The 25,000-nt window shown below is 39.3% G+C and overlaps 1 protein-coding gene across 2 annotated transcripts in view; it reads left to right on the forward strand.

Annotated features, from left to right (window-relative positions):
- Positions 1–25,000, forward strand: part of plekhm3 (pleckstrin homology domain containing M3) — a 49,597-nt gene that overhangs the window by 16,667 nt on the left and 7,930 nt on the right. For both annotated transcript variants that reach the window (XM_086220829.1, XM_086220830.1), the window contains exons 4-6: positions 9,675–9,820; positions 10,119–10,312; positions 16,211–16,274. In XM_086220829.1, coding sequence (XP_086076955.1) covers positions 9,675–9,820; positions 10,119–10,312; positions 16,211–16,274 — 404 coding nt within the window. The remainder of the gene's footprint in view (positions 1–9,674; positions 9,821–10,118; positions 10,313–16,210; positions 16,275–25,000) is intronic.

The following is a 25,000-nucleotide window of genomic DNA, read 5'->3' on the forward strand; positions in this document are numbered from 1 at the left end:
CAGTATAAGTGGTAGAAAATGGATGGATGGATAGTACATGTAGGGGCTGGGCAAACTTAACTGTCCTCAGGAAAAAAGAGTCTGTTCAGTTTACGAGTCCCCCCTTAACATGGAATCTCATTACACCTTGTTTGTTTTGATGAGTGAGATTACCGACATGTACTAACAAGTATAAAGGAGACTGGCTCAGAATCATATCTCGGTCAGACCTGCATATGTTTGATGTACCCTTAACATTTAACAGCAAACATTAATTCAAAAGTAATACAGCGTTTTTCAGAGATTGATTGGTAGAACCTTGATGTCAGTGTCAAATATTTAGGCAGTAAGCCCCTGTGGCATATCTAGGCTGTGTTGAGGTGTGGCTGGTGTTGCCAGTTTCACTTGCTTTATTCTCTGCTTGATGTGATCTCCATGTGCTATAATTCGCAGTTGACCAGGACATTGCCTCTGCCAGAGTTTGCACACAATTCCACTGCCAAACACTGCTTCACAGATCCAGGTGTCTTCCTACAGGGTAAAAGACACACAATAGAATATTATACACTTTCTCCTATTCATCACTGATTTCCAGATGGCACACACACACACACACACACACACACACACACACACACACACACACATACATATATACACACATATACATATATATATATATATATATATATATATATATATATACATATATATACACATACACATACATATATATACATATACATATATATACACATATACATACACATATATATGCGTATGTATGTGTGTATATGTATATATGTGTATATATGTATATATATATATGTGTGTGTGTATATATATATATATATATATATATATACATATATATATATATATATATATATATATATATATATATACATATATATACACACATATATATATATATATATATATATATATATATATATATATATATACATATATATATATATTTGTGTGTGTGTGTGTGTTGCTGAGGCTGCTGCCCCAGTGACCTGGACTCGGATAAGCAGAGGATCACTGACTGAATGTTTCTTATTTTTTGAATATTACATAGCTGAAAAAAGGAAATCCTTGAAATATGTTTAACATGGGAATTGAAGGACAAATCCTGTTAAAATGTAACTCATAGGTTCTGAACAGTGCTGCTGGAGGCCATAGTAATGCCATACAGAGCAATCATATCACTAGATAATGTGTCTCTAAGGCGTTTGGTGCCAAGCACAATATACAATAAATCTATAAACTGCTTAAAATAAATGAACAGCATGCAAATAAGCAAATTTTAACATTAGTCTGAATACATATCTTATTCATATATGAATCCTTTACTGTGATCAAGAACTCTTAATGATGATAGTTGTAAGATATATTTCTCTTTGAACTTGTTTCAAGTCTACCGTCTGCATATGCATGCTACATCCAACCATACATATGGAATCATAGCTATTTAACATCAAAATGTGCATTGTATTCCACTAATTACGCAGGGGAGTTGCTGTGATTTTTATTCCTTTTGAAGGAAACGGTGTTCGTTTGAAGATAGGCACTCCTAGCCCCCCCCCCCCCCCCCCACACACACACACACACACTAACTCACACACATTGTGCAATATGTCCTCAGTTGTGGTGACCTCTGGAATGGCAATGGAGCACATTCTCAGGCCCCCAACAGGCCATGTGAATCTTTGAACATCAAGCTTTGGCTGAAGGGGAAATCGGTATATATGAGAGAAGAGAGGCGGGCTCAAATCAAAATGTAGACAGTCTCTCCCTTTCTCTCTCAGTGTCGCACACAATATCCTTGTATCATAGTAGTTACCATTTGCGAACATTTTCATCTGAGTGTTTAGTCGGTGTGAATGAAACACATCAAAGCTGAGCCTTCTCGTCTTTTTAGTTTTAATTTACACACACGCGCGCACACACGCGCACACACACACACACACACACACGAGTGTCCTCTTAGAGGTGTGGTAGTTTGAAACAGTGGCGGGCAGATGAAAGCTCGAGCCCGATTTTATCCTCATGCCATTTCTCTCTCTCTCTCTCTCTCTCTCTCTCTCTCTCTCTCTCTCTCTCTCTCCGTCTCCCTCTTCTCCACCATACACCCACCCTGGGCAGGTCAAAGTGACCCTCTCTCGCTACAGAGAGCCACAGTACAATCGGTAGACCTTTGAGCTACGTTTGAATTCCCATTCATGTTCCCTCCTGTCCCTCTTTCTCTTCGTGCCAGAGAGAGCCATAAAAGATCAGAGAAAAGTAGGAAAAGCAGTTGTAACACAGCGCTAAAAATGGATAAAGCTGGTAGCAATTAGTAATAGAAAGTATTCACAATTTATATGACAAAAAGATAACTTGTAATAGTAAGCATAATAATAAGTAATTTGTGAAGAGAAAGTCATAAATGAATTTGTATTGGAGAAGTAAAGAAGTAGTAGTCATATAATGATTATAGTTGGCGGCACGGTGGTGCAGTGGTCAGCACTGTCGCCTCACAGCAAGAAGGTTCCAGGTTCGATCCCTGGCTCGGGCACAGGATCTTTCTGTGTGGAGTCTGCATGTTGTACCTGCGTGGGTTCTCTCTGGTACTCTGGCTTCCTCCCACAGTCCAAAGACATGCAGATGGGGACTATGCTAATTATGGTTGTCTGTCTATATGTGTTGTCCCTGTGATGGACTGGTGACCTGTCCAGGGTGAACCCCGCCTCTCGCCTGAAGGCTGCTGGGATAGGCCCCAGCCCCCCCACGACCTTTAACAGGATAAGCGGAAGAAAATGGATGGATGTTTATAGTTTTTGACTTTGTTTTAATAATAATCCACTTTGTTTCAAAAAATTTGATTGAGGAAGTCCTAAATTAAAAAAAAAATCAGCATTTACCAGGATATTTTACACTCTATCATTAGCAAAATGCTGTCATTAAACTTAAAAAACTCAACAAGGCATTTTACAATTTACACAGACTCCTCACAATAGGATTTTAATATACCTTGTGCTGTTGTATGTATTCTGCATCTCCTTTTCCTCCTAATACAGATGAAGAGATAAATTGTACTTTAACATGTATTCAATCTCATTTAAAATGAAATTAATTTCTGTCTATTTTTGGACTGTTGTGTAATAGTTGCTATATTTATTATTGAGTTGGGGAAGTCATACTTTATGAATTTTTCTGCTAATCAGCGCCTGTATATTTAAAGATGCTCTTGATGATGGTACTTATGTAGAGCAACTCTGCTGGAGCCTATCCTAGCGGCTACGGTTAAGAGGTGGGGTTCACCCTGGACGGGTCGCCAGTCCATCACAGGGCCAACACGTATAGACAGACAACCATTCACACTCACAGCCACGCCTGCGGCCAATTTAGAGAATCCAATTAGCCTAGTCCCCTCTTCATGTCTTTGGAATGTGCGAGAAAGCCATAGTACCTGGAGAGAACCCACGCAGGCACAGGGAGAACATGGAGACTCCACACAGAAAGACCCTGTGCTCAAACCGGGACTCAAACCTGGAACCTTCTTGTTGTGAGGTGACAGTGCTGACCACTGCACCATCGTGCAAATATGAGAAATGTAATCCGCACCTTCTTCCTTGTTTTAATTTAAAAATTTGCTGACAAAAAAAAACTTGGGTATCCTGTTGTGTGCTGATTTCTAATTTTTAGCTTGCTGCTGCGCGTCTTGGTACCCTCCATCGAAGAGATTTTGCTTGTCTGCCCTACTGTTGGAGGGAATACACAAAAGCTACAGCTTTCACTAAATTTGGCAAAGAGTGGCAGCATTTGCTGAGGAGGAACCCTGTCAGTTTTGAACTCTTTCAGACAAACTTCACTTTTGTGCATTGGCCTTTGGGGAGGCATAATGTCCCTCATGTTTGTCTTAGGATCCTTGTGGTGTCTGGTATAAAAAATTTCAATTTGGGCTGTTTTTTCCATTGCATATTTTTCTCTTTATGTAACAACAAATGGTCCTTGATAATCTTATAAAGTCTAGGATGTTGTCTTCCAATGGCTTACATTGTTTGAATCTCTTTTCAATCTCCTCAGTCATTACAGCACTTATACTCTTTCATAGTACATGGTTGCGCACTTCAGGGGTGAAGAGTGTTTTGATTTAGAGTTAATTTCCTGTCCTTCAGAACTGTGCATTTGTGGTTATTGATGAGCAATGATTGGATCAACCTGGATGAAGTGTGTAATGACTTAATCATCACACAAGAAGTCAGGCACTTTTTAAATAATTAAACGGATATTTCACACTGACAGCTAAGTCACGGACAGATCATAGCTATTAGTTGTTACATCCAAAATGCCATACTAGCATACAATTTAGCTGGTTAAAATAGTACATATTGTTCACATGTCCATGGTATGCAATTTCTGGCGCATTTGTCCGTGGAATATGGTGTCAACCTCCTGCCCCAATTCAGCCATGATCCTTCCTGAGTTGTCATGATAACCTAGGACTACTCTGTGCTGACTGGCTTAGTTTCAGTCAGCCAAACAGTCCAAGTCCATTCCATACAACCCCCACATTGGGGTATGATCCTCAATAACACCTAAAAAGAAAGGACCAGTACAGGACTTTGGCAAAGATATTCATAATTTATGTCCTTTGCTTCATATTTGGGCTATATGTAAGGGTGACCTCAGGTGTGGGAATGGAACAAAAATGAAAACCAAACTTACTTCTATTCACTCTCCTCATTGACATGTAGGTTAAATCATAATTTAACATGTTGATTTTCAGTAAGAACAAAGAATTTCTTTTTGGTTTGCCTCTCTCTGTTTACTGGTTAGAATTTATGCAGGGTTCCCTCTGTTTTGAGGTTGTTTTTCTACTTGTTTTGGTCAAGATCAGGTCAGCATCAGATTTATATGTCTGAGGTTTTTCTTTTTCTTCCTCTATAGTTCCATATTTTCTGTTGAATCCTTACCGCGTGCTCTATTGTAAAGAGCACATTATAGGCAGTCTCAGCTGTGGTAGAAATACGTTTGCCATCATGTGGGTGTGGTGACCTCTTGTTGTCATGATGTAGATGTTGAGGGAAAAGGTTGTTATTCAGTTTGCATTTGTTTTCAAGCTTTCTGTGTATTTGTTCCTCTGGTCCCAACAGCAGCAGACCAACTTGGAGGCCACAGTTGGCCAGCAAGCTGGTCTGGTGGTCAGCTCTTTCCTTGAAGTGACAGTGTTTCTCTGACTGTTGACCATCCTCTCTGCCTGCTGGCTCCCAATCAGTGGGATGTGGTTTTGTGAAAGAGCATCCACCCCAACAACAACATGAGCTCACAGCTGTAATTAGCTTACCTACTGATTTAACATATGTCCTCAATCATACTGTAGGTCCCTCAAAGATAAGACTTTGTTTTCAACTTAGAAAAGAAAAAAGACTTTCTAGATTACTGCCATGCCATGATTGTCACACAAATGTTTGTGAATTATGCTGCATTCATGGTATATTATTTGTTTGCTCCATTTTTACTCATTATTTACAGAGTTCTCCTAAATTGTAGGACCCAGTCCCAAATATATTTATCTGTTTGTAAATCCGATGAAAATTATTCAACACTACAAGGAATTAATGTAAGCAGGTATGCTCATTTTTACTTTTACTTTCAAGTAAAGTGGTTTAGATCTGTGTTTCTCAATGCTGGATCTGGGGAGCCACTGCCCTGAATATTTTATACCTGTATTAGATCAGAGACTGCTCAGAAACGAGACAATGCACTGAAAAGTCATCTCATGGGTATCTCCACTGACCCACCCATCTAGGAGTGTAGCGACAGGTCCTGAGTCAGTAGGCTCTTAACAGAGAAGTGACAAGAGTACAGATAAGTATAATTATTTTTCCCCGAATCTTATATTGAAACTCCTTTTAAACACTGAGCCAGATTGTCTGTTATGTGTCTGGGTTTGTGACCTCTTCTGTCTTCAGGCTGCTTATTTCAGTCATGGGTAATGTTGCCTGTACCTCAATTGTCTGATTGAAATACACTCTATTCTGGTTTATTTGCTCCATTTCTGCTTTTTCTTAAATTGTTCGAATTTTAAATTGTTCCTTAAAATTTATTTTAGATTTAAATGGCAATGCAGCGAATAACAAGGTGGCAGTGTGCTGGATTACAATTGCTGACTGTACCTTCAAATTAATTTGTTAAGCACACATGCAAAAACCCTGTCTGGTGTCGCCCTCTCAGATTTTCTTTTCCCATTTTATATCGCTGTAAAATGGAATATCTGTGGCGTTGAGACAGTGACTGGTGTTGGTAATTTAATGAGCTACAGTTTTACAATTTATAACATATTGATTAATTTAAGAAAATATGATGTGATGATGGTAATGATTGTTTGTTGCTGCTTTTGTTCTATCTTTCTCTGACCACTCCAGCATAGATTTTATTATTCATCAGATGAAGCAAGAATCCAGCTCAGCACTGATTCACGTATTGTCCTTCCTCAGCCAAGAGATTCTAGTTATGATAGAAAAGTAGCTGAACTAATATCTATTTGTCATCTGTCCTTGTTTGATCTTAGCCTTTTTTGTCATGCTGCTCTCATCTCTCAGTAGCATCTTACTCATCATGTGCTTTTCCCCCTTCTGAATCAATGTTGTCTCTTTTGCTGAAGAACCACTGACAAACAGGCAGGCATAGATTCGTCTTCCTCTTCTTTTCTCTTGTGGCTCTGTTTTCCAAAACTCAGATTATAATCTTCTGTTTCTTTTCTTCTCTGCTTCTCTTCATTTGCTGTTTTCATCCAGGCCTCATGTACTCTGAGATTGTGTGGATAAGACCCACCTGTTACAATGCTATGGTGCTCAAGTTTTTGAGGGTGTTTGCGTGTCTGTCCAGGTCCAGGTGTTTGGGTGAACACTGTACTTTAAAGGGCCCAGTAGACAAAGCAGTCAGAGAGAAAGCTATCAAGCTGAATAAAGGAGAGGACCTTTTTTTTCTTAAGGTCTGCAAAACACTACCTTATTGAAGTGTACTCTGTTGTGACTACAGGATCAGTCAAGACTGCTATCTAATCTGTCTTCATATGGGTTTGACAGACGTGGATGTTAATATCAGAAAAGGCACCAAGCATGTTGGTGAAAAAGATTTTTAGCAGTCCAGAAAACACGTAGAGGAATTCTGTAGATTTTCCTGAAAAAAAAAATGTAGGATGCTTTCACTATTACAGAAAAATAAGGTGGGATTCTCCCTCAACATCATGCTATGTAATTGGCATTTCATACATTTTTTAAGCAAATTTTACAATATCATCAGAAACTTGAATTGATTTGTGGACAAACGCCTGAGATAAAATGCTAATGAAAATTTAACTGTGTGAGATTAAAGCATGTGAAGCTTGAAAATTCAACAATATATGAAAATATCAAATGTCAAGAACTGTTGACTGACCCAAGGGGTTTATTTGATTTATTTATCTGTCTTTTAGGGGAATAGAAAAGAACAACCAGGCCTAAATTAAAGAAGGGGTTATCATCGGCCAGTGAAGAACTCATTGAATCTTGAAGCAGAAGCATCTGTTTAATAGAGCAAACAACTGGATTTTTCCACATTGTTTTGTTTTCTTTACCCTGGACATAGTGCTTCCACAGATACATTGAGTGGCCCACATGTTTATAGTTTTTTTTTCTATCAGTATGTAGAGATGTGATATGGTGAATAAATTTTCAATCTATAAAAAGCAACTGAAAACAATTAAAAGCACATCATATTGAGAAATATAAGTTTTGAGTTATACACCAGCTTTTGGTGAGGGGATTCTGCCTGGTTAGAGCATCCGGAGGCAGGACTGGATAGAAAAAATGTATGCTGTGGTTACATTGCTGGTTTCAAATTTGTTCTTCTTTAAATTTGACTTACAATTTCAGTGTTGACTCATCAAAAGTTCCCAAATCTTCTCAACATCTGCATTTTTGCTGTTGTTTTTGTGTCCTTCATCCTCAGTTTTTGTATTCTTCCAGTTTTGTGCCAGTCACCAAATTCATTTTCATCAACGTGCCCACTTGCTTGCTCCAAAATCTCAGGGAAACAACCTCCTTTATTCACACAAGTGCTTTACCTTTTACTTTGAAACTAGCTTGGTAATATACTGTCCAGCTGATTTAAATATTTGATTTAAAGTTTACATAGTGACATAGTAGGGCGGCTCAGTGGTGCAGTGGTTAGCACTGTCGCCTCACAGCAAGGCACAGCAAGGTTCCGGGTTCCAAACCCCAGTTTCAGCACAGGATCTTTCTGTGTGGAGTTTGCATGTTCTCCCTGTGCCTGCGTGGGTTCTCTCTGGTACTCTGGCTTCCTCCCACAGTCTAAAGACATGCAAGTGGGGACTAGGTTAATCGGATACTCTAAATTGGCTGAAGGCATGGCTGTGAGTGTGAATGGTTGTTGGCCCTGCAATGGACTGGCAACCAGTCCAGGGTGAACCCCGCCTCTTGCCCCAAGGCAGTTGGGATAGGCTCCAGCCCCCCTGCGACCCTTAACAGGATAAGTGGTAGAAATGGATGGATGGATGGATGGATGGATGGATGGATTGTGACATGTTGTATAGTTTGGTTCTTTTGCCAGCAGCAGGGCCTGCCAGTCAGTTCATAGCTCTCAACATATTTAGCCAATCTAATGGTTCTGGCATCAGGTTTGGCTGCCACCTAAACATTGATGAATAACCTTACCTTGCTTCCTAATGGAACATAATAAACATGGAAAAACAGATGGGTGATGAGAACTGATGTTCTCCCGCCAAAAGATTTAAACAAATGTATTTAAGCACAAGTTCTAAAACAGTAATTGATTTATCTAGACCGTAGTGAAACTAGGTAGACCGAGTGAGGGACATTATGACAAATAATTGCAAGTCAGGTATATTACAAAAGATCTATCCTAAGTCTTCTATCCTAAGTCAGACAGCCTCTGTTGACTTAATATCCTAAGTTAGGTCAGCCCTCTACAAAGCCTGAGGGGATGTTCTGCTTGGGATCAGATTTGCAGCTGCCCATGAAGCCATTTTGATATTAGCGTATGCTTAGCGGCAAACAGATTTAGGTTAGTGTATTTGCATTATTGATTATGAAGGTTGTGAGGAAAGTAGCCTCTTTGGAGCAGTTTTACTCTATTAATATAGGACAGTTAATATTCTACACTTAGACTTGCCATTGTAAAATGCGACACACAATCATGAAATATTTCAACAAAGTTGATCATTTCAGTAACATTTTTTGCTCATGTACTGTATATGGCTGTCCTGATTTTTTTTTTTTTTTTTTTGGTGGGATACTTGATATATTTACATGCAGAGTGTGTGTTTTTTGTCAAATGCTGAAATAATAGGAATGACAAAACTGGGATGATTGAAATTAAAAATATCCTCTTGAGAGGTTTTCTGCACAATAATCAGTGGAATAAATTCAGATTCCCTTTTCAGTTTGTACGGTCATCATCTGATTTACCTTATTTGGGTCAGAGTTGATTTTAAACTGATACTTTTGTGTTTATCATCCACATGACTGGATTATTATGGAATTTCGTGGGGTACAGTAAACTGACATGTATTAACAGCAGTTTATGTGTTCTCTATTGCTATTTTGGCTCAGTTTCTGCCCTATCATTTAAGAATAAGTTGTTGACATAAACACTCATGCAGTGGAGGTCTCTGTCTGTAGGTTGCCAGCGCCCAGTTGGTCTCTCCAGAGGAAAGGCCAAGGTCTGCTACTACAGCGGCTGGTATTACTGCCAGAGCTGCCATCAGGACAATTCCTTCCTCATCCCAGCACGCCTGCTGCATAACTGGGACACCAACAAGCACAAGGTGGCAACTTACCCACACAGCTATCTTCAAAATACTCCCACACATTTCAGAGTCTTGGAAGTGAGCAGGTTTTTTTGAGTGGCTATGATGTTCTTCTGTGTTTCGTACATACACCATTGGTAGTTGGCTTTCTGGTGTACAGTTTTATAAATGAGGTCCCAGAGCCAGAACATTTGTACATCTTTAGATTATTGTAGACTGTGACCTTTGGGAGTGCTCTCCCTACATTGCCAAGATCTTGTACTTGTCATGATCTTACTGTCCTTGATGCAGTGATCCTAACTCTGTGCCCATGCAGGTGTCTAAACAGGCCAAGGAGTTCTTGGAGTTTGTGTATGAGGAACCACTCCTGGACGTCCAGCAGCTCAACCCTTGTTTGTATGAGCACTGTGAGCCTCTCAGCACTGTGCTGCGTCTCCGTCAGCAGCTTCAGTCGCTAAGGGCTTACCTGTTCAGCTGCAGGGCAACTGTTGCTGAGGACCTCAGACGCAGGTAACATTTATACTGATGTCAATTATGGGGTTACAAACTATTTCAGAGCCCAATTTCCCCAACTTTGACCAACTCCTACCTATGTACCAAAAAAAACCAACATTTTTTTTTTTAAATCTCAAACCCTCTTCAAATAACAAACATTTCTTTTGCAAATTGAGGGGACTGACCCTTTTCATTTCTGCATAAAATGTCATGATCAATGCTTAAAAAATTTGCTGTTTTGCATTACATCTACAAATACGTTAGCTTTTCTGGAAATCTGGTTTCTGTATAACTCATGTCGGATTTATCAGCAATGATGTTTTTTTTAACAATGAAGACGACAACTCTGGTCATTTTCTACTATTTCACATTTTTTTCTGTTCCCATCAGCCTTTTCTGTTGTGATACTTCAAAATGAAAATCAAAATATGTTGATGGAAACACAGTTAATGTATTATGTTTTGGATAGAAGTGAGAGACCCATAATGAAAGAAACTGCATACTGTGGGTTTGAACATGTCAGACATTATATCTATTGTATTTGCACTGCAGAATTCTACATCTCCTGCCAGATTGCAGTAGTAAGCACTCTGAGTTTAGTACACGCAAGGGGTCAGATAAAATATTCCTTCCTTGTCTTATCACTGCCTGCTTGAAAATGGCTGAGGGGATGGTCAGGGGGGTGGACATACCCATGATCTTCCCAGCCATTTTTGCAAGACTAGCAATTTGAGATTTATATTTAACAATTTTATTTAACAAACCAGCTGGAAATACCATATCTCAGGTTGGGATGGGAAATTGATAGTCTTGATAATTGATAATTTTATGATTCTGATTCCATTTTCGATTCTGCTTAATGATTCGGTTCTTTATGGATTCTCTTATCAATTCTCATTTGGAAAAAAATGGATGGATTCTATACTAAACCTGTAGAAAATCAAGATAATATTCACGCTGACTCCAAAAAGCCTACTTCTTATAAGAAAGTGTAGACGCTGATTTATCTTTGCACAGAAGGTTGTAACATGCATATGCTAGCTCAGATCCCGATCAATCTGCACCCCTAGATATTTATAGGAGGAGACCTGTTTGATGGTTTTGTGGAAGTGAATACTGATCATAGTGTGGTCTCTTCTGGACCTGTGGTCTACAATGACCTCTTCTGTTTTGCTGTTTTGTTTACATTTATTTTTAAAGGATGTTGATCACGCCATTCTATGAACCACTCCAGACATGCAGTATGATCTTTGTTTACATATATATGTCTGGGCGTGTGTGTGTGTGTGTGTGTGTGTGTGTGTGTGTGTGTGTGTGTGTGTGTGTGTGTGCGCGTGTAAATTTATCCTACATTCCTGTGTGAATCATGTGCTGCTTATACTTACATGTCTGTCCTGTGTGCATATATACTTGTGTGTGAGATGGTCAGAGGGATGACTGTTTATCTGAGTGGGGTCCCACACTGAAAGCCTTGTCTGTGAGCTGATAAATGCTCATCGCCCTGGTTCAGGTCACTAATACATTCTGACCCAACCAGCATTTTCCGTTGGAGAGACATCCACCTGAGAGGACTCGAATATCCATTATTCCAGCTAGACACCCTGAGATATGCATGCAGTGTTTTTTGTACCTCTTTGTAGGTCAGATTTATTAAAATACAGTACTGCTTGTTGGTATTGTATTTCTTTTTTTTTTTAATCAGTGTAAAAACAAACGACATAATTGTCACGGCCAAGCTCCAGAGAGGAGGAGCATCATTTTGTTCTGTGTTTACTTGACTCACATTAGCTAGTGTCAGCTGGTGCCCCCCATTTCCAAACACTGCAGGATTGATGAGGGCCATGGTGCTAAAACTTTAACCTAGTCATCAGTACACTTCAAGTGGATCAGGAGAGAGGTTTCTTTTGCCTCCCAGACAGCGCACACTTTTTTTCCTAGAGCATATTTTTTCATTGTCTCTTTTTAATTGTTTTAGTCTTGTGCGTATCTGTAGCATGTTTATATGATTAGGGCAAACCCTATTTTGTTTTTTCTTATTTAATAGTTGTGTCAGTGTAATTAATACAATTTCATCACAAGCTTATATGTTACATACAAGGTATTGGTCCGTGGGTTTTAGCTAAATATCTTTAGTTGTAAGAATGGGTCACTGATAATGTGCACAAAGTAGGGCTGTATTCACAATAATGATTTGTCCATGATATGCTTGTCAAAATTGCTGACATCATCACAACTGTGGTATAGTTATGCATGAGTATGGTGAGCTGAAGTTGCCAATTGTTGCTTTTCAAATGCAATTATTGAAAAAATAAAAAGTATGTATTCAGCTTACGGATTGCTAGGATAGTTAATTTTTACACATTTTTTTCAAAAAGCATCTTTTTAATAAACAATTTTGAAATATGAGATACTATAAAGCTTCATGCATTTGTGGAAGGCAAAACAGAAGTTTGTTTTTTTTACTTAAATTCGTCCTTATTATAATTGCTCATTGCACTATTTTTGTCAGAAAATTTTCAAAAATGTACCAAAACTGATTTTCGATCATCAGTTGATTTAAGATTATTTTGGTATAATCCTCATTTATTAGATGTGGGTTGACAAACACCATTAGTGCGTAGCTTCCAAAAACACTTTACTGACACAGTGTCAACACAAACTGAATGTTATAAGCTTGTCAAAAATAAGATTAATATCAGAGATGTTGTTTCATTGAGATTGTAAAGTGTTAATTCTTGTACCCCTGCAGGCACACTCTCTCTCTCTCACACACACACACACACACACACACACACACACACACACACACACACACACTTATCCTCAAATGAATGATGAAATCTAAACTTTTTTCAAAAATTATGATAAAATTACACGTACATGCTTTGTAATTTCTATCTGCTGTTAGTAATCTAAAATGTTTAAGAACTTAAATACTGTTATCAAGATGAACACACTCTTCTGGATGTATTCATCTTGGCACTGGATACGCAATCAGCAAGGAGCCAGAGTGTATTTGTGGCCGCTTTGGTTATCGTGCGTATGTGTTTTGTGATGAATTGGTTACATGCCAAACACAGTAATTCATGTGTCCCCTGGATACGCACACACACACACACACACACACACACACACACACACACACACACACACACACACACACACACACACACACACACAATTACAGACATACTTGTGTTTTGGTGACACTCATCACAGCTTAGACTGGATTTAACATGGAGCCATGCATCTTAGTTGTCTGAGAGGCCATACACACACACACACACACACACACACACACACACACACACACACACGGTCTCTTACATTACACACTCTCCTCTGTCTCTCTACTAGTGTCTCAAGGTTAGTATTATGACTTTGTTAAGTACTATGGTCTGAAAGACTTGTGGTTAAATATTAAATTAGGGTGACACTTGTGTTTACTGAAACTTTACGATCATTGTTTGGTGTGTGTGTGTGTGTGTGTGCGCGCAAGAATGAAACTATTTGAAACCCTGGTCTGTAACAATATGTAGTAATATGTGAAGTCAGCCTCAAGTACATAATAAATTACACATTTTAACTTCAGCTTGCATTCACTTACCCTCATTTATCGATCGGGCACAGATCTGAGCCTAGGAATCGTCTGACATTACAACCAGACTGAATGCAATTTATGAAAGTGGCCGTACTTCACTGATCATGGCAATGCTGCAATTTCATTTGTCCAAAGCGATGTACAACACAAGCAAGACCTGCCATTGATAACTGCGGTGGCTGAAAATAGTCATTTTGTAAATATGATCATCATTGGAATACCAACCCTTTTATATTTGGTTTTGGAAGCCTCAGCCCTCGACATGTAGAACCATAATCTTGAAGAGAATGGGAATTTCTCCAACCAGGAGACTGAATCTTTCATGTCACCAGATCAAGTAAACCAACTAGATCTTTTTGACAGCCTTAAAGGCTGAAATATCAGGAAGTCAGTACATGTAGTTTTGATTAAAATCCCTACAATATTGTCAACTGGATTACTGTCATGAATCAAACACCAGCAGATTTTTTAAAATGATTACATCGTTTAATGACTTGTCATGGATAAATGATTTGTTAGATAGTCTGTACTTGTATCAGTAATGGCAGAGGGGACACAGAAACACTACTGTGCACATTAGAACATCAAATAATTCTCTGTTCAGTGCAGTTTTGTGCAGAACACCATGGACATGTCACCAACTTTCTCCAGCATGTGCAGAAGACTTGTTCCTAAGTACCAGTTAGTATTAGACATGATGCATGCTGTATAGAGACAAGAAAAGTTTGCATACATCATTGACGATGGCAGTGGCAGGTACAGCATTGTCCTGTATTATAAAGCAGGATTAGAGAGTTACCATGGTAACTTCAGTGTCAATCCAGGATTTTTGTAGTACAAATATGGCTGACTTTTCAGCGGAGTTTATTATCACAGTAACATGCACTGCATGCTTAAAAATGTGAAGTAGAAACTTATACAAGCACTGCCAACTAACCAATCTCATCTCATGGACAATGTCATCACCTTTCATCCTCATGATCATTTAACTGGTCTCTCAAAAAAATCATGGTCTTTTCTGATGAGTGACTCTAATGAACAATTCAGATTTTTTCTGCCAAGGGGATAATAAATCATTGCTAGTAGTTGGAAGCATACAAATGTAGCCAGTGAAATGGAGCACAGTTTCCAAGGTTTCCAGTCTGTTTCTTTACGACTGGAATATTAAGATAAGGTAAAAATTGTGGAACTCCAACATCATAAAATCTGAGAATTAACACATTCACATACACAAGGCTAGAAGCTCTCTTTCTTGATTTGGCTGCCACAGCGGTAGTAATTTTGATGGGAATTGTGTATTTGTATTTCTCATCTTTCTGATGGATTATATTTTGTTCTTAAGATCAATTGATATGGCCTTTTAAGGTCCAATACCAATTATTTGTGCTACATCTTTTGAACTGCAAACACCCTTGTAAAAGCTGATTGATCCTGTTCCCATTGCAAGTAGAGAAGGAGTTGCTTTTGTGGTCTTGGTAGACACTATACACTGTTGTAGTATCTTTGGCTTGTACACAGTGTAATGTAATGTAATGTTATCCAATGCTAGCTGCAATGACAGTAGCATGGAAGCCAGTGACAGTTTTTCTTTTATATGTTTGATCCAGCCTGCTTTTCAAGCTCAACTCCCACTGAATGGTGTTTGAGTGTGTTGCTGCTCAAACACAGAGGGGTTTAGTTTGTAACTGAGATGACATCAATTTACCCATGGAAGCAAACTTGCATTCCTCCATATGTGTTGTTGATAGTAGAGCTCCGAGCATGTGTAATATGTCCACCCATCCATTTTTTACTGCTTATCCTGTTAAGGGTCGCGGGGGGGCTGGAGCCTATCCCAGCAGCCTTCGGCTGAGAGGCTGGGTTCACCCTGGATGGGTCGCCAGTCCTTTGCAGGGCCAGCTTGAATGGACAGACAACCATTCACTCTCACAGTCACACCTACGGTCAATTTAGAGTATCAATCAGCCTAGTCCCCAATTGCATTTCTTTGGACTGTGGGAGGAAGCTGGAGTACCAGAGAGAACCCACACAGGAACAGGGAGAACATGGAGACTCACACAGAAAGATCCTGTGCTGAAGCCGGAGCTCAAATCCAGAATCTTCTTGCTGTGAGGCAACAGTGCTAATCACTGCACCACCGTACCGCTCTGTATAATATGTGTTTCTACGAATCTTACAAATAGTTTACCATTTGCGTCTGTCTTGTCTTGTGTCTTAGTGTTGTAGTCTTTTTCTGATTACTGACTTACTTATCAGAAGACCTACTTGTCTGACAATGATACGCTAAAAACTTTTCTCATCCCTTTTTGCAGAATTTTCCCAAGGGAATACCTGCTCCAGCACATTCACCTTTACTCCATGGCAGACCTGCAGCAGGTATACACACACACACACACACACACACACACACACACACACACACACACACACACACACACACACACACACACACACACAAACAACAACAACTGCTTGTAAATTTGCGCATTTTTAGTCCTTAAAACAAGATTAAAAAAATTAAACAACGTATTTCACCTGTTCTTCAAGATAACACAGAAAAAACTTTGACTGTCAAAGTTTCATGTGGCGTGAGTGACAGTTATTGCTGACCTCTTTGCTAGAAGGAGGTTCTGGCCACATTGATAGTAAAAATACAGAGAATAATAGGTTCTTTAATCTTCATATTGGCACAACTTCTTCTTTGTTTCTTGGGTAAGAGTCCTGCTTAGAACAATCGAAACAATACAACACCACCCTGTAATTGTGATATATAGACCAGTATTAGCTGTGTCTTGATCTCAGATAATAGTAGTTATGGTTTAAAAAAATTCTCTCTGCTATTTAGCAAAGACTGCTATCACTGTTGATTTTAGAAACTAAGACATTTATTGTGCATAATCGCATCCTCTCATTAAAATTGCAAGCTGCAATAAATCTGCCTACAGTGTGTCTGGCATTAGCAGCAGCTACACCGTCCACCTGTTGTTGTTTTTTTTGTTTGTTTTTTTAACCTTTTTAGAATTTATTTTTGAGACCTGTAAACTATCATTATGATCATCTTTTAATGGAAGCAGAGCAACTCTCTGTGGAGAACCTGAAAAAAGGAAACACATCCTGGCCTTTCAGCAGTTGAGTATGTAGTCTTCAAGCTGAGTTGGGGGTCAGAGGAAAGCAGCCACAAATGACTGAAAAGTTCTTTTGTCTGTCATTATATTCATTATGTTGTACCCTGCCCTATTTTTTTCTTTCATCCCTCTCTGACTCAGTGCTTGGCCAGAGACTCATGGTGAAAGAAACTGGACCCCCTCCTCTTCCTCCTCCTCCACTCCCACACTCTGTGTCTCTCTGCTTCACTAATTGGTCACATTCAGAATCAACAGGCAGAAAAACAAAGCGTGACATCCCTCCATTCTTTTCAACATCCCCTTGGCCTCACACACGCTCAGCACATATGTGTGTTAAGGGTGCATACGTAGGTGCATTCTGCACTCTCTTTCTCTGCCTAACTGCTATGATTTACACGTAAACCTGAAATTTTGTACTAATTTGCACATCAGTGGCTTCAATTTGGCGGTACATCTTCCTTTCTTTCCCTCACCCACCAACCTCTCCCTGTCTCACCTCACCAAAGATTCTTGGGCACTTTGTACTTATATGTTTTTCCATATTAACAAGTGTGTTTCTCTCCTTTCACTTCCTGAATAAGATGACACTTGTAATCAACTTTTTTTTTTATTGTTGTCGTTCCTGCTCAGGGGTCAGTGAATGCTGAACTCCCTTGGCTAAAACCTGACCACACTAGTCTATTCACCCCCCTGGACAAATAGCCTCCAGCCAATACCCCTTTTTAGTGAATGTTTTTTGGGTTTTTTTGTAAAGAAACCATATTTGTTTATGTAAAGCCACTCTGACCTTTTCCTCCGCAGGTTAAAGGATTCTTTCTAGGGTTTTGTTTGAAAGCTAAAGTAGTATTAAAGTAGGTGTGTGTGTGTGTGTGTGTGTGTGTGTGTGTGTGTGTGTGTGTGTGTGTGTGTGTGTGTGTGTGTGTGTGTGTGTGTGTGTGCGGGTGTGCGCGCGCGCGTGCATACGTGTGCGTGCAGCAAGCTTCCCACAGTGACACCCTGGCATTCCGTCGATGCCAGGCATGCCTCTCCACTCAAACTTGTGAGACACAGGAGCCTCTTTAGTAAATGCGAAATGCTCTCCCAAAGATTCACAGTTTTCCCCCTCATGGCTGTCAGTTTATTTTGCACAATTAGGTCAACTAGAACATTTCGTGTGGAAATTTTGAAACAATTTATATTACAATTTATTCATAAAGCAGACTCAAATATGTACTTAAAATAACTGAGACTTTGACTTTATTGCATACAGTCTTCAGAATATTCTGACATAGTTGAATATATGCAATATTTTATTTGAATATTATGACTTTTGTTCATCTAGGAAAAATAGTGGCACTAAATACAAATAGAATTGTGAAAGAGTTAAACTTGACTCCTCAAAACTGTAATAGCAGTAGTAATATCAATTACTGTCATCTGTTAGTTTTTTGGGGTTTTTTGTGGTACTCAAAGCCAATATGGGCTTATTGCCAATTTAGATGACATGCCCAAATAAAAACAGGTGTGCTTGAACTGCCTTTTATTCAACTTGAAATGTAGCTCAAAAAGAAAATGCCTCTGTATTTATGTATTTCCACCATCTGCTGAGTTTTTGTCTCCCTTAAATCTTACAGAAACTGATGTGCTAGTTTGTATGCTTGCTTAAGTAGGTTTTTGCTATTTTTCGAATAAGGTAAATGCACGCAATGGTAGATGGAAACCCCTTTATTATTATCATCACTGACTTACCGACCACCTGTTTCCGCTGCTGTTCTCTGCGCAATTATTCCAAAACTTTGCATCATGCAACACGTCTTACACTAGTACAAATCACAACCCGTTCAGTTGATGGTAATTCCCCAATATCTCTGTCCACTTTGTTACAACCACCACCAGTCGTTGGCGATGCCAGCATCTACTGACAGCAGTACACAGCATATTGTATGCGCTCCGAACCAGTTGATTGCATGTCCGTCTTGCAAATAGAAGTTTATTTTATGATCACAGTTAAATGTTTACTTATTAACAAAACATGTTTCATGTCAAACTGTATTAACTTTTCTTCAAAAAAAAACCCAGAAGAAGCCAAAACCCACTTCCCCTTTGTATGAAGTTTTTTTAAGTGATATTTTGCGGTTTTCCCAAATTTTTGCATTCTCTTTTTGTTGGAACTGCAAGTAGTTGGAACTAGAGCCAGTGCATATAGTTTAAGATGTTATAGCATCAGTTGCACAATAGACAGCTTTCCTAAATTTGCACATTGCTTATTAAGGAAATGTAACAAATTTTCACTTGGATTCCACATTGCTCGATCATGTTACAGGCCATGTTGAAACTAAGCATCACAGCTGAGTTTGCTCTTCAGTTGCACAACTAGATATTTAAGAAACACTACATTTCCTTTCCAATGTGTTCTGCTGGACTGATGAGGTTTGGAGCTGAAGCAATATGTTTGGTAAACCTCTTAGTATCACATCATACTAGGGCCTGTTTTACAGGGCATTGGATACCCCTATGGCCCTTTTGGTTATTTGTGTGTGTGTGTGTGTGTGTGTGTGTCTGTGTGTGTGGTTCTTTGTTTGTTGGTTTGTTTTTTTCAAGTGACTACCAAAATGATTGTTTAAATGTCTGGCAAACTGAATGCAGACATGCAAAGTGAAAGCTTCAGCATTGGTCTGACTGTATGAGCTTCATGAGAGCAGCATTCTCAAATGTTTAAAATCAGAATCCTCAGTGGCAGCCAGAAATTTATGGCAGACAGGCGTTGTAGTTTTGGTTCTAAAATATCCTTTTCTGTACCGTATTTGTACCAATGTTCTTGGCCTGCAGAGGTGAGTTTTATATAGATAATAGCTTCAGGGCTTATTTTTCTTGTTCAATGGTAAAGTAGTTTGTCAAATATGTCAACCTAAATGTACTCGTGGTGAGACGATCTTGCATGGTTACTTCATTTTGGCTCATAATTAGCAGTTTTCACTCTAACACTGATGAGGGCTATTAAAATAGATAATGTAACGCTTGCACAAATCCAAAATGTACGTATAAGAATAGAAAAATTAAATAACATGCCATAGGCTTTGTCCATATGTGGATACACAGGACTGCTATACCTTTACTGCAGTCCCATTTTACCATAATAGTGTGTCAATGACATAAAGAAACTTTTGAAGAAATTCAAAGATTCTGAGGTGGTGTTTGGGGTTGATTTCAGTTTTGGATATCTTTAGAAAATGTAAACTCTATATTTCTCAGTGATAAAAAGGGTTTACTTCGGAACATGAATTTTTTGAAAAAAGACATGAGGTCCTCTTCTTATGATACAATTTTTAAGACCTCTGTTCTTTCAAATGCACTGGACTTTGCTCACTGACACTGCATTTGTGTGGGTGCAAAGAGAGAGTGTTATCCCAACAGGACTCCTCCTGGTCTCTGCAGCCATGTAATCCCAGCTGGCTCTCTAGTTCCTCAATGGTCTGTGGTTGTGTGTGTGTGTGTGTGTGTGTGTGTGTGTGTGTGTGTGTGTGTGTGTGTGTGTGTGTGTGTGTGTGTGTGTGTGTGTGTGTGTGGTGGGGGGGGGCAGGCAAACGGTTGTTAAACAGCAGTTTTAGGGGATTATGAGATTTTGAAGCACAAAGACTCTGCATGGGTTGAGCTAGAGGGGGAGGGGTTTAAGAGGATGGACAGAGGCAGATGAGTGTGCGTGTGTGTGCGCGTGTGTGTGTGTGTGTGTGCGCGCGCGCGCGCGTGTGTGTGTGTATGTATGTTTAGGGTGTTTGAAGGGACAGTCAGATGTTTGTTCACAAATACTTAATTGCCCAACATTTGAGATGCAAGCCAATGGGTGACTTTCATTAGTCATGGTAACATTTTTGACGGACCAATTGTAGTATCAAATCCATAACATGATAGTTCTGAAATAACTGGGCGCCGTGATTATACATTCAGCACGGCTTCGTTTCCCTTTGTTTAGTTAGTAAGGGAGAACAATACAAGCCTCTTTTATTATAGAGAGGGCAACAAGGCTGCAATGGGTCGGACACACACGGGGGTGCAAGGCATGGCCTGTTGCACTTGTTCTCTGGATTTTTGAAATATCACTGGACACGTGAAGATTTCCTACATTCAATCAAAACTCAAAATAAAAGGAAAAGCAGTGTTTCCCTCTGAAGTAACTGTGGTAGCAGCTTACAGCTAGCTTCTAAGGGTCTAGTAAGTGTAGACCTCTGAGGAGTTAAAACCATAACACCAAAACAAAACAAGAAAAAGCAGGAGACCTTTTAAGTTTAAAGTTAAGGTTGTCCTAAAATGACTACAACATATCTTGCTACCCCTCAGGTTTTTAAGAAGTAAGTCCACCTATCAAAAACCTCTCAGATGTTCTAGTCAGACCAGCACATCCGGGAGGTGGAGGTTTCTGATAGGTGGACTTATTTAAAAACCTCTCCTTCCCTTGAGAGAACTGTTTGACTCCCTGATGATGGCTTGATTGCCGAAACACGAGTTTTTTAAAGGTTTAAATGTGGCCAAACCACTTCAATAAAGGCTTTTTAACTTTTGCTAAATGAGAGTGCCTTGGAGTTCCTCTTGCTGTTTCATATGAAACAAAATATTAGGAATTGGTGGCACAGTGTAGAAGTACTTCTACTATTTTCTTGAGACCTGCCACCAGCCCAGAGGCCTGTTATCCATTTGTGACTCCCAGTGAAAGTTTTATGCCTTTGCAAAACTCTCATAAACTTTCTGGTGCTTTCATATTTTTGGGCAGTTGTGTTTTTCTGTGAACTATCTCCCCTTTAACTGAACTCTTAACAGAATGTTATGTCTCATTTATACTGGAGTAGGATAGGATGATTTAGAATCATTTGTCACCTAATCTACTGTCATTTGACAGAGACTTTCAACTTGGTACTCTCATGACTCATGATCGTGAACTTTCATCAGGAGGTTAAAAATCCTAAGTAGGCCTAAGTGTCAATGCAATTGAAGACCATGAAAATTTAGCTTCACTGTTGGGTATGGCTGAGGTTACAAATAAAGGAAAGCACAGTCACGTAAAAGCGTGAAACCAGTGGTTTGAATGTCTGTTGCATTGTAACCCTACTGCTCGGAGCTACACTGATGGAGCTAAGAGAATAATCACAAGATATTTATAACATCAAGTGACTGCTGAAATATTTTCCCTCTGTATGTTCTAGTGAAAAATGATACCCAGGCTTTACACACATAGGGTGCTGGATTTGATTTGTTTGTTGTTTTCTTGCCATTACCCTATCCTTTTTTTCATCTGTACATTTACTTCGATCAGTCTCCATCCATTTGTCTTTTCTTGCTCCTTCCCTCCCACCGTTCCCCCAGAGTACGGTCAGCCACCAGAAATGTGCTGCCAGTCGTTTGATTCTGCCCAGTCCAATTATAGAGGCCTTTAATTACAGAGCCTGTCAGCCTCCATCAGGAGAGCCATTTGTCATGTGGAATGGGCTGGACCGGACTGCAAAGGTTTGGTGTGGGCTGTGCTGGGCAGAGGGGGACATGTATATCAGTGTCACCCTCAGTACCTGAATTATCTGGACTGTACTGTGCTTGTCCTCCATACATAAGGGCATTAAAGCTACTCCACCTCCTGAGGAGTTGAGTAAATCAGTTCCCTGCATACATGGAACTTAGCTTAGCAAGAATCTGTTAAGACTGCTTTTGAATAAAAATTTAGATTTCATCATTCATTTGAGAAGTGTGTGTGTGTGTGTGTGTGTGTTTGAGACCTGCCTGTAAGCATGAAGAGACCTACACAGTTACAGAGTGAACAATATGTGTTTATGCACAAGGTTCATTTAAGACTGCAACAAACCTATTTTAACATAATTTAATCTGCTGTATAAACTATTTTCTTGATCAGTCAATAAACACAAAGATATATTAAATTTCAGTAAATAGTGGAAAATCCCTCTTGCTTCTGACACATTTATAACAACCTTCCATTTCTTCCTACCACTACCATTTTTGTTGAGAAATGCTCCTCTGTGTTTACCAGATAGTCCATAATTGTGTGCGTGAGCAGAAGGTGTAGAGTGATATTTTAGACCTTTTTATTTAACAGTTGCCCACGACTGCAGAGGAACAACGGTGAGAGCTGTGACAGTCAAACAAAACAGTAGTCGAAGCCAGACAGCTGAGACTCACTATAAAGCTCCATCGAGCCTTTCATCATTCCATGTAAGATAATCAGTACATGTGGCATGATACCTTGTCTCTTAATTCATTGTTAAATGTGCAAAATATTATCATAGCTGCATGGGCTTGCTGTAAAATTTTTCTTTCTTAGAAGAAACAATGTGTTTGACGTTCATTTTTTGGATTGACTCAAACTTTGACTTTTTCAAGATGTCAGATTCATAGAATATAACAGACCTGTTGGTCCAATAAGTGAAGCCACTGTGGAGGCCTGCCTCTTTCAGGCGGACAGCAGGGGCCACACCATTGGAACAGTGGAATTATGGATTCAGTCTCTAGTTTTATGTCATCTTCGATACAGCATGATGTTCATTAAGTGAATCATGGCGCCATTTAGAGCTAAATAAATAAATTGAAAAAGCAGGATATGCTTTAGGGCAGTGTACACAACAACTGATCTTGCCTCTGATTTCAGAAAATTTTCAACCACTCAAATGTATGTTTCGACATGAGACAGAACAAATCATCACAGTGCTTCACAAAACACAATGGTGTAATGGTCAGCCATAATGACCAGCAGGAGGCAGTTTATAAGATGCACATTGCCACTCCAGTACACTCAGATAGCAGTCATATTCAACAGAAATGGATCAAAACTGTGTGACTGCTGTAAGGCTCATCAAGGTCCAAGAACGTAAATGTTATTGTAGCTGAATGTACTGAACAGCATTGTATTGTAAAGAATATTCACCACGAGCACTTCATTAAACCCCTTAACAACAGACTTCTTACTACATGACCAGCCTTTTTCAACATACTCAACTGCCTTCATGTACTTCATGATATGATTGTCTTCCATTTAAGAAAAACCTGATGTGGCTTTTTTCCATGTTGCTTTTCGACATGTTAGCAAGTGCTCAAATTAATGTGGTCCTAGCAGCAATGCTGCACGACTGGATGTGCACTGCATCATGGGAAATGTATGTTCTTCAAGATAAAAGCATAGGGTCCCAAAAACTTTTTCCCTCAATCTTTTCAAACCTCCATGGCCCACTCAAAATGACTCCATGACCCACTTTTGGGCCCTGACCCACCAGTTTGACACACTGTTTTAGGGCATTGTTACCTCAGGATTTACAATTTGCTACCACGGTGGTGTCAGCTCCAGTTTCTTGTTTAAATATCATCACTTGTGACTCCCAAGACTCAAGATTTGCAACAGCCAGAAACATCTGAATGCTTCAAAAGCGATAGTCCAAAACCCAGTGTTTTCATCACCCACCCTTTATTCCATATGGTCTATAGTCAGATTCAAGTAAACTATACATGTTACGTATGATCTGCTCATTCAGGTTTCGTTACATTTACCAACGGCTCATTGTCATGGGATATACCTCGGTAGCTAGTTAGGTGTTTAATAGTGTTTAATTTTAACATATTGCCACAATTGCTTAAATCCAAAATAGTTCTGTATTGACAATTATGTCCCCAACCTGGATAAAAAGTCAACAGTGATCACATCTTGTATATTTGAATCTGTGAAAAAAAAAACAGACATATGGATGGAACCAGCGGGATACTTGGTCTCATCTTTAGACTTCAAACCACATAAAATGATCTCCTGCTGCTTGCAGCTCTAATCAGTTTTTCCATAAATGTTGAGTCAGAGTCAGGTGACACAGACCGGAAGAGATCCTCACTGAGACATTTGTTCAAAATATCAGGCTCATGTTTATCTGAGAGGGATAATTGAATCATCTGTACTGTGTATTTGAGCACAGAAAGGGTTGTTTCTGCAGTAAAAGGCTTCGCTGGAGGCCATTCATCTCC

The sequence above is a fragment of the Aulostomus chinensis genome, chromosome 12 (genome assembly GCF_037954235.1).
Source record: "Aulostomus chinensis isolate RoL2024-O1b breed Wild chromosome 12, RoL_Achi_v1.0, whole genome shotgun sequence".
Taxonomy (NCBI): domain Eukaryota; kingdom Metazoa; phylum Chordata; class Actinopteri; order Syngnathiformes; family Aulostomidae; genus Aulostomus; species Aulostomus chinensis.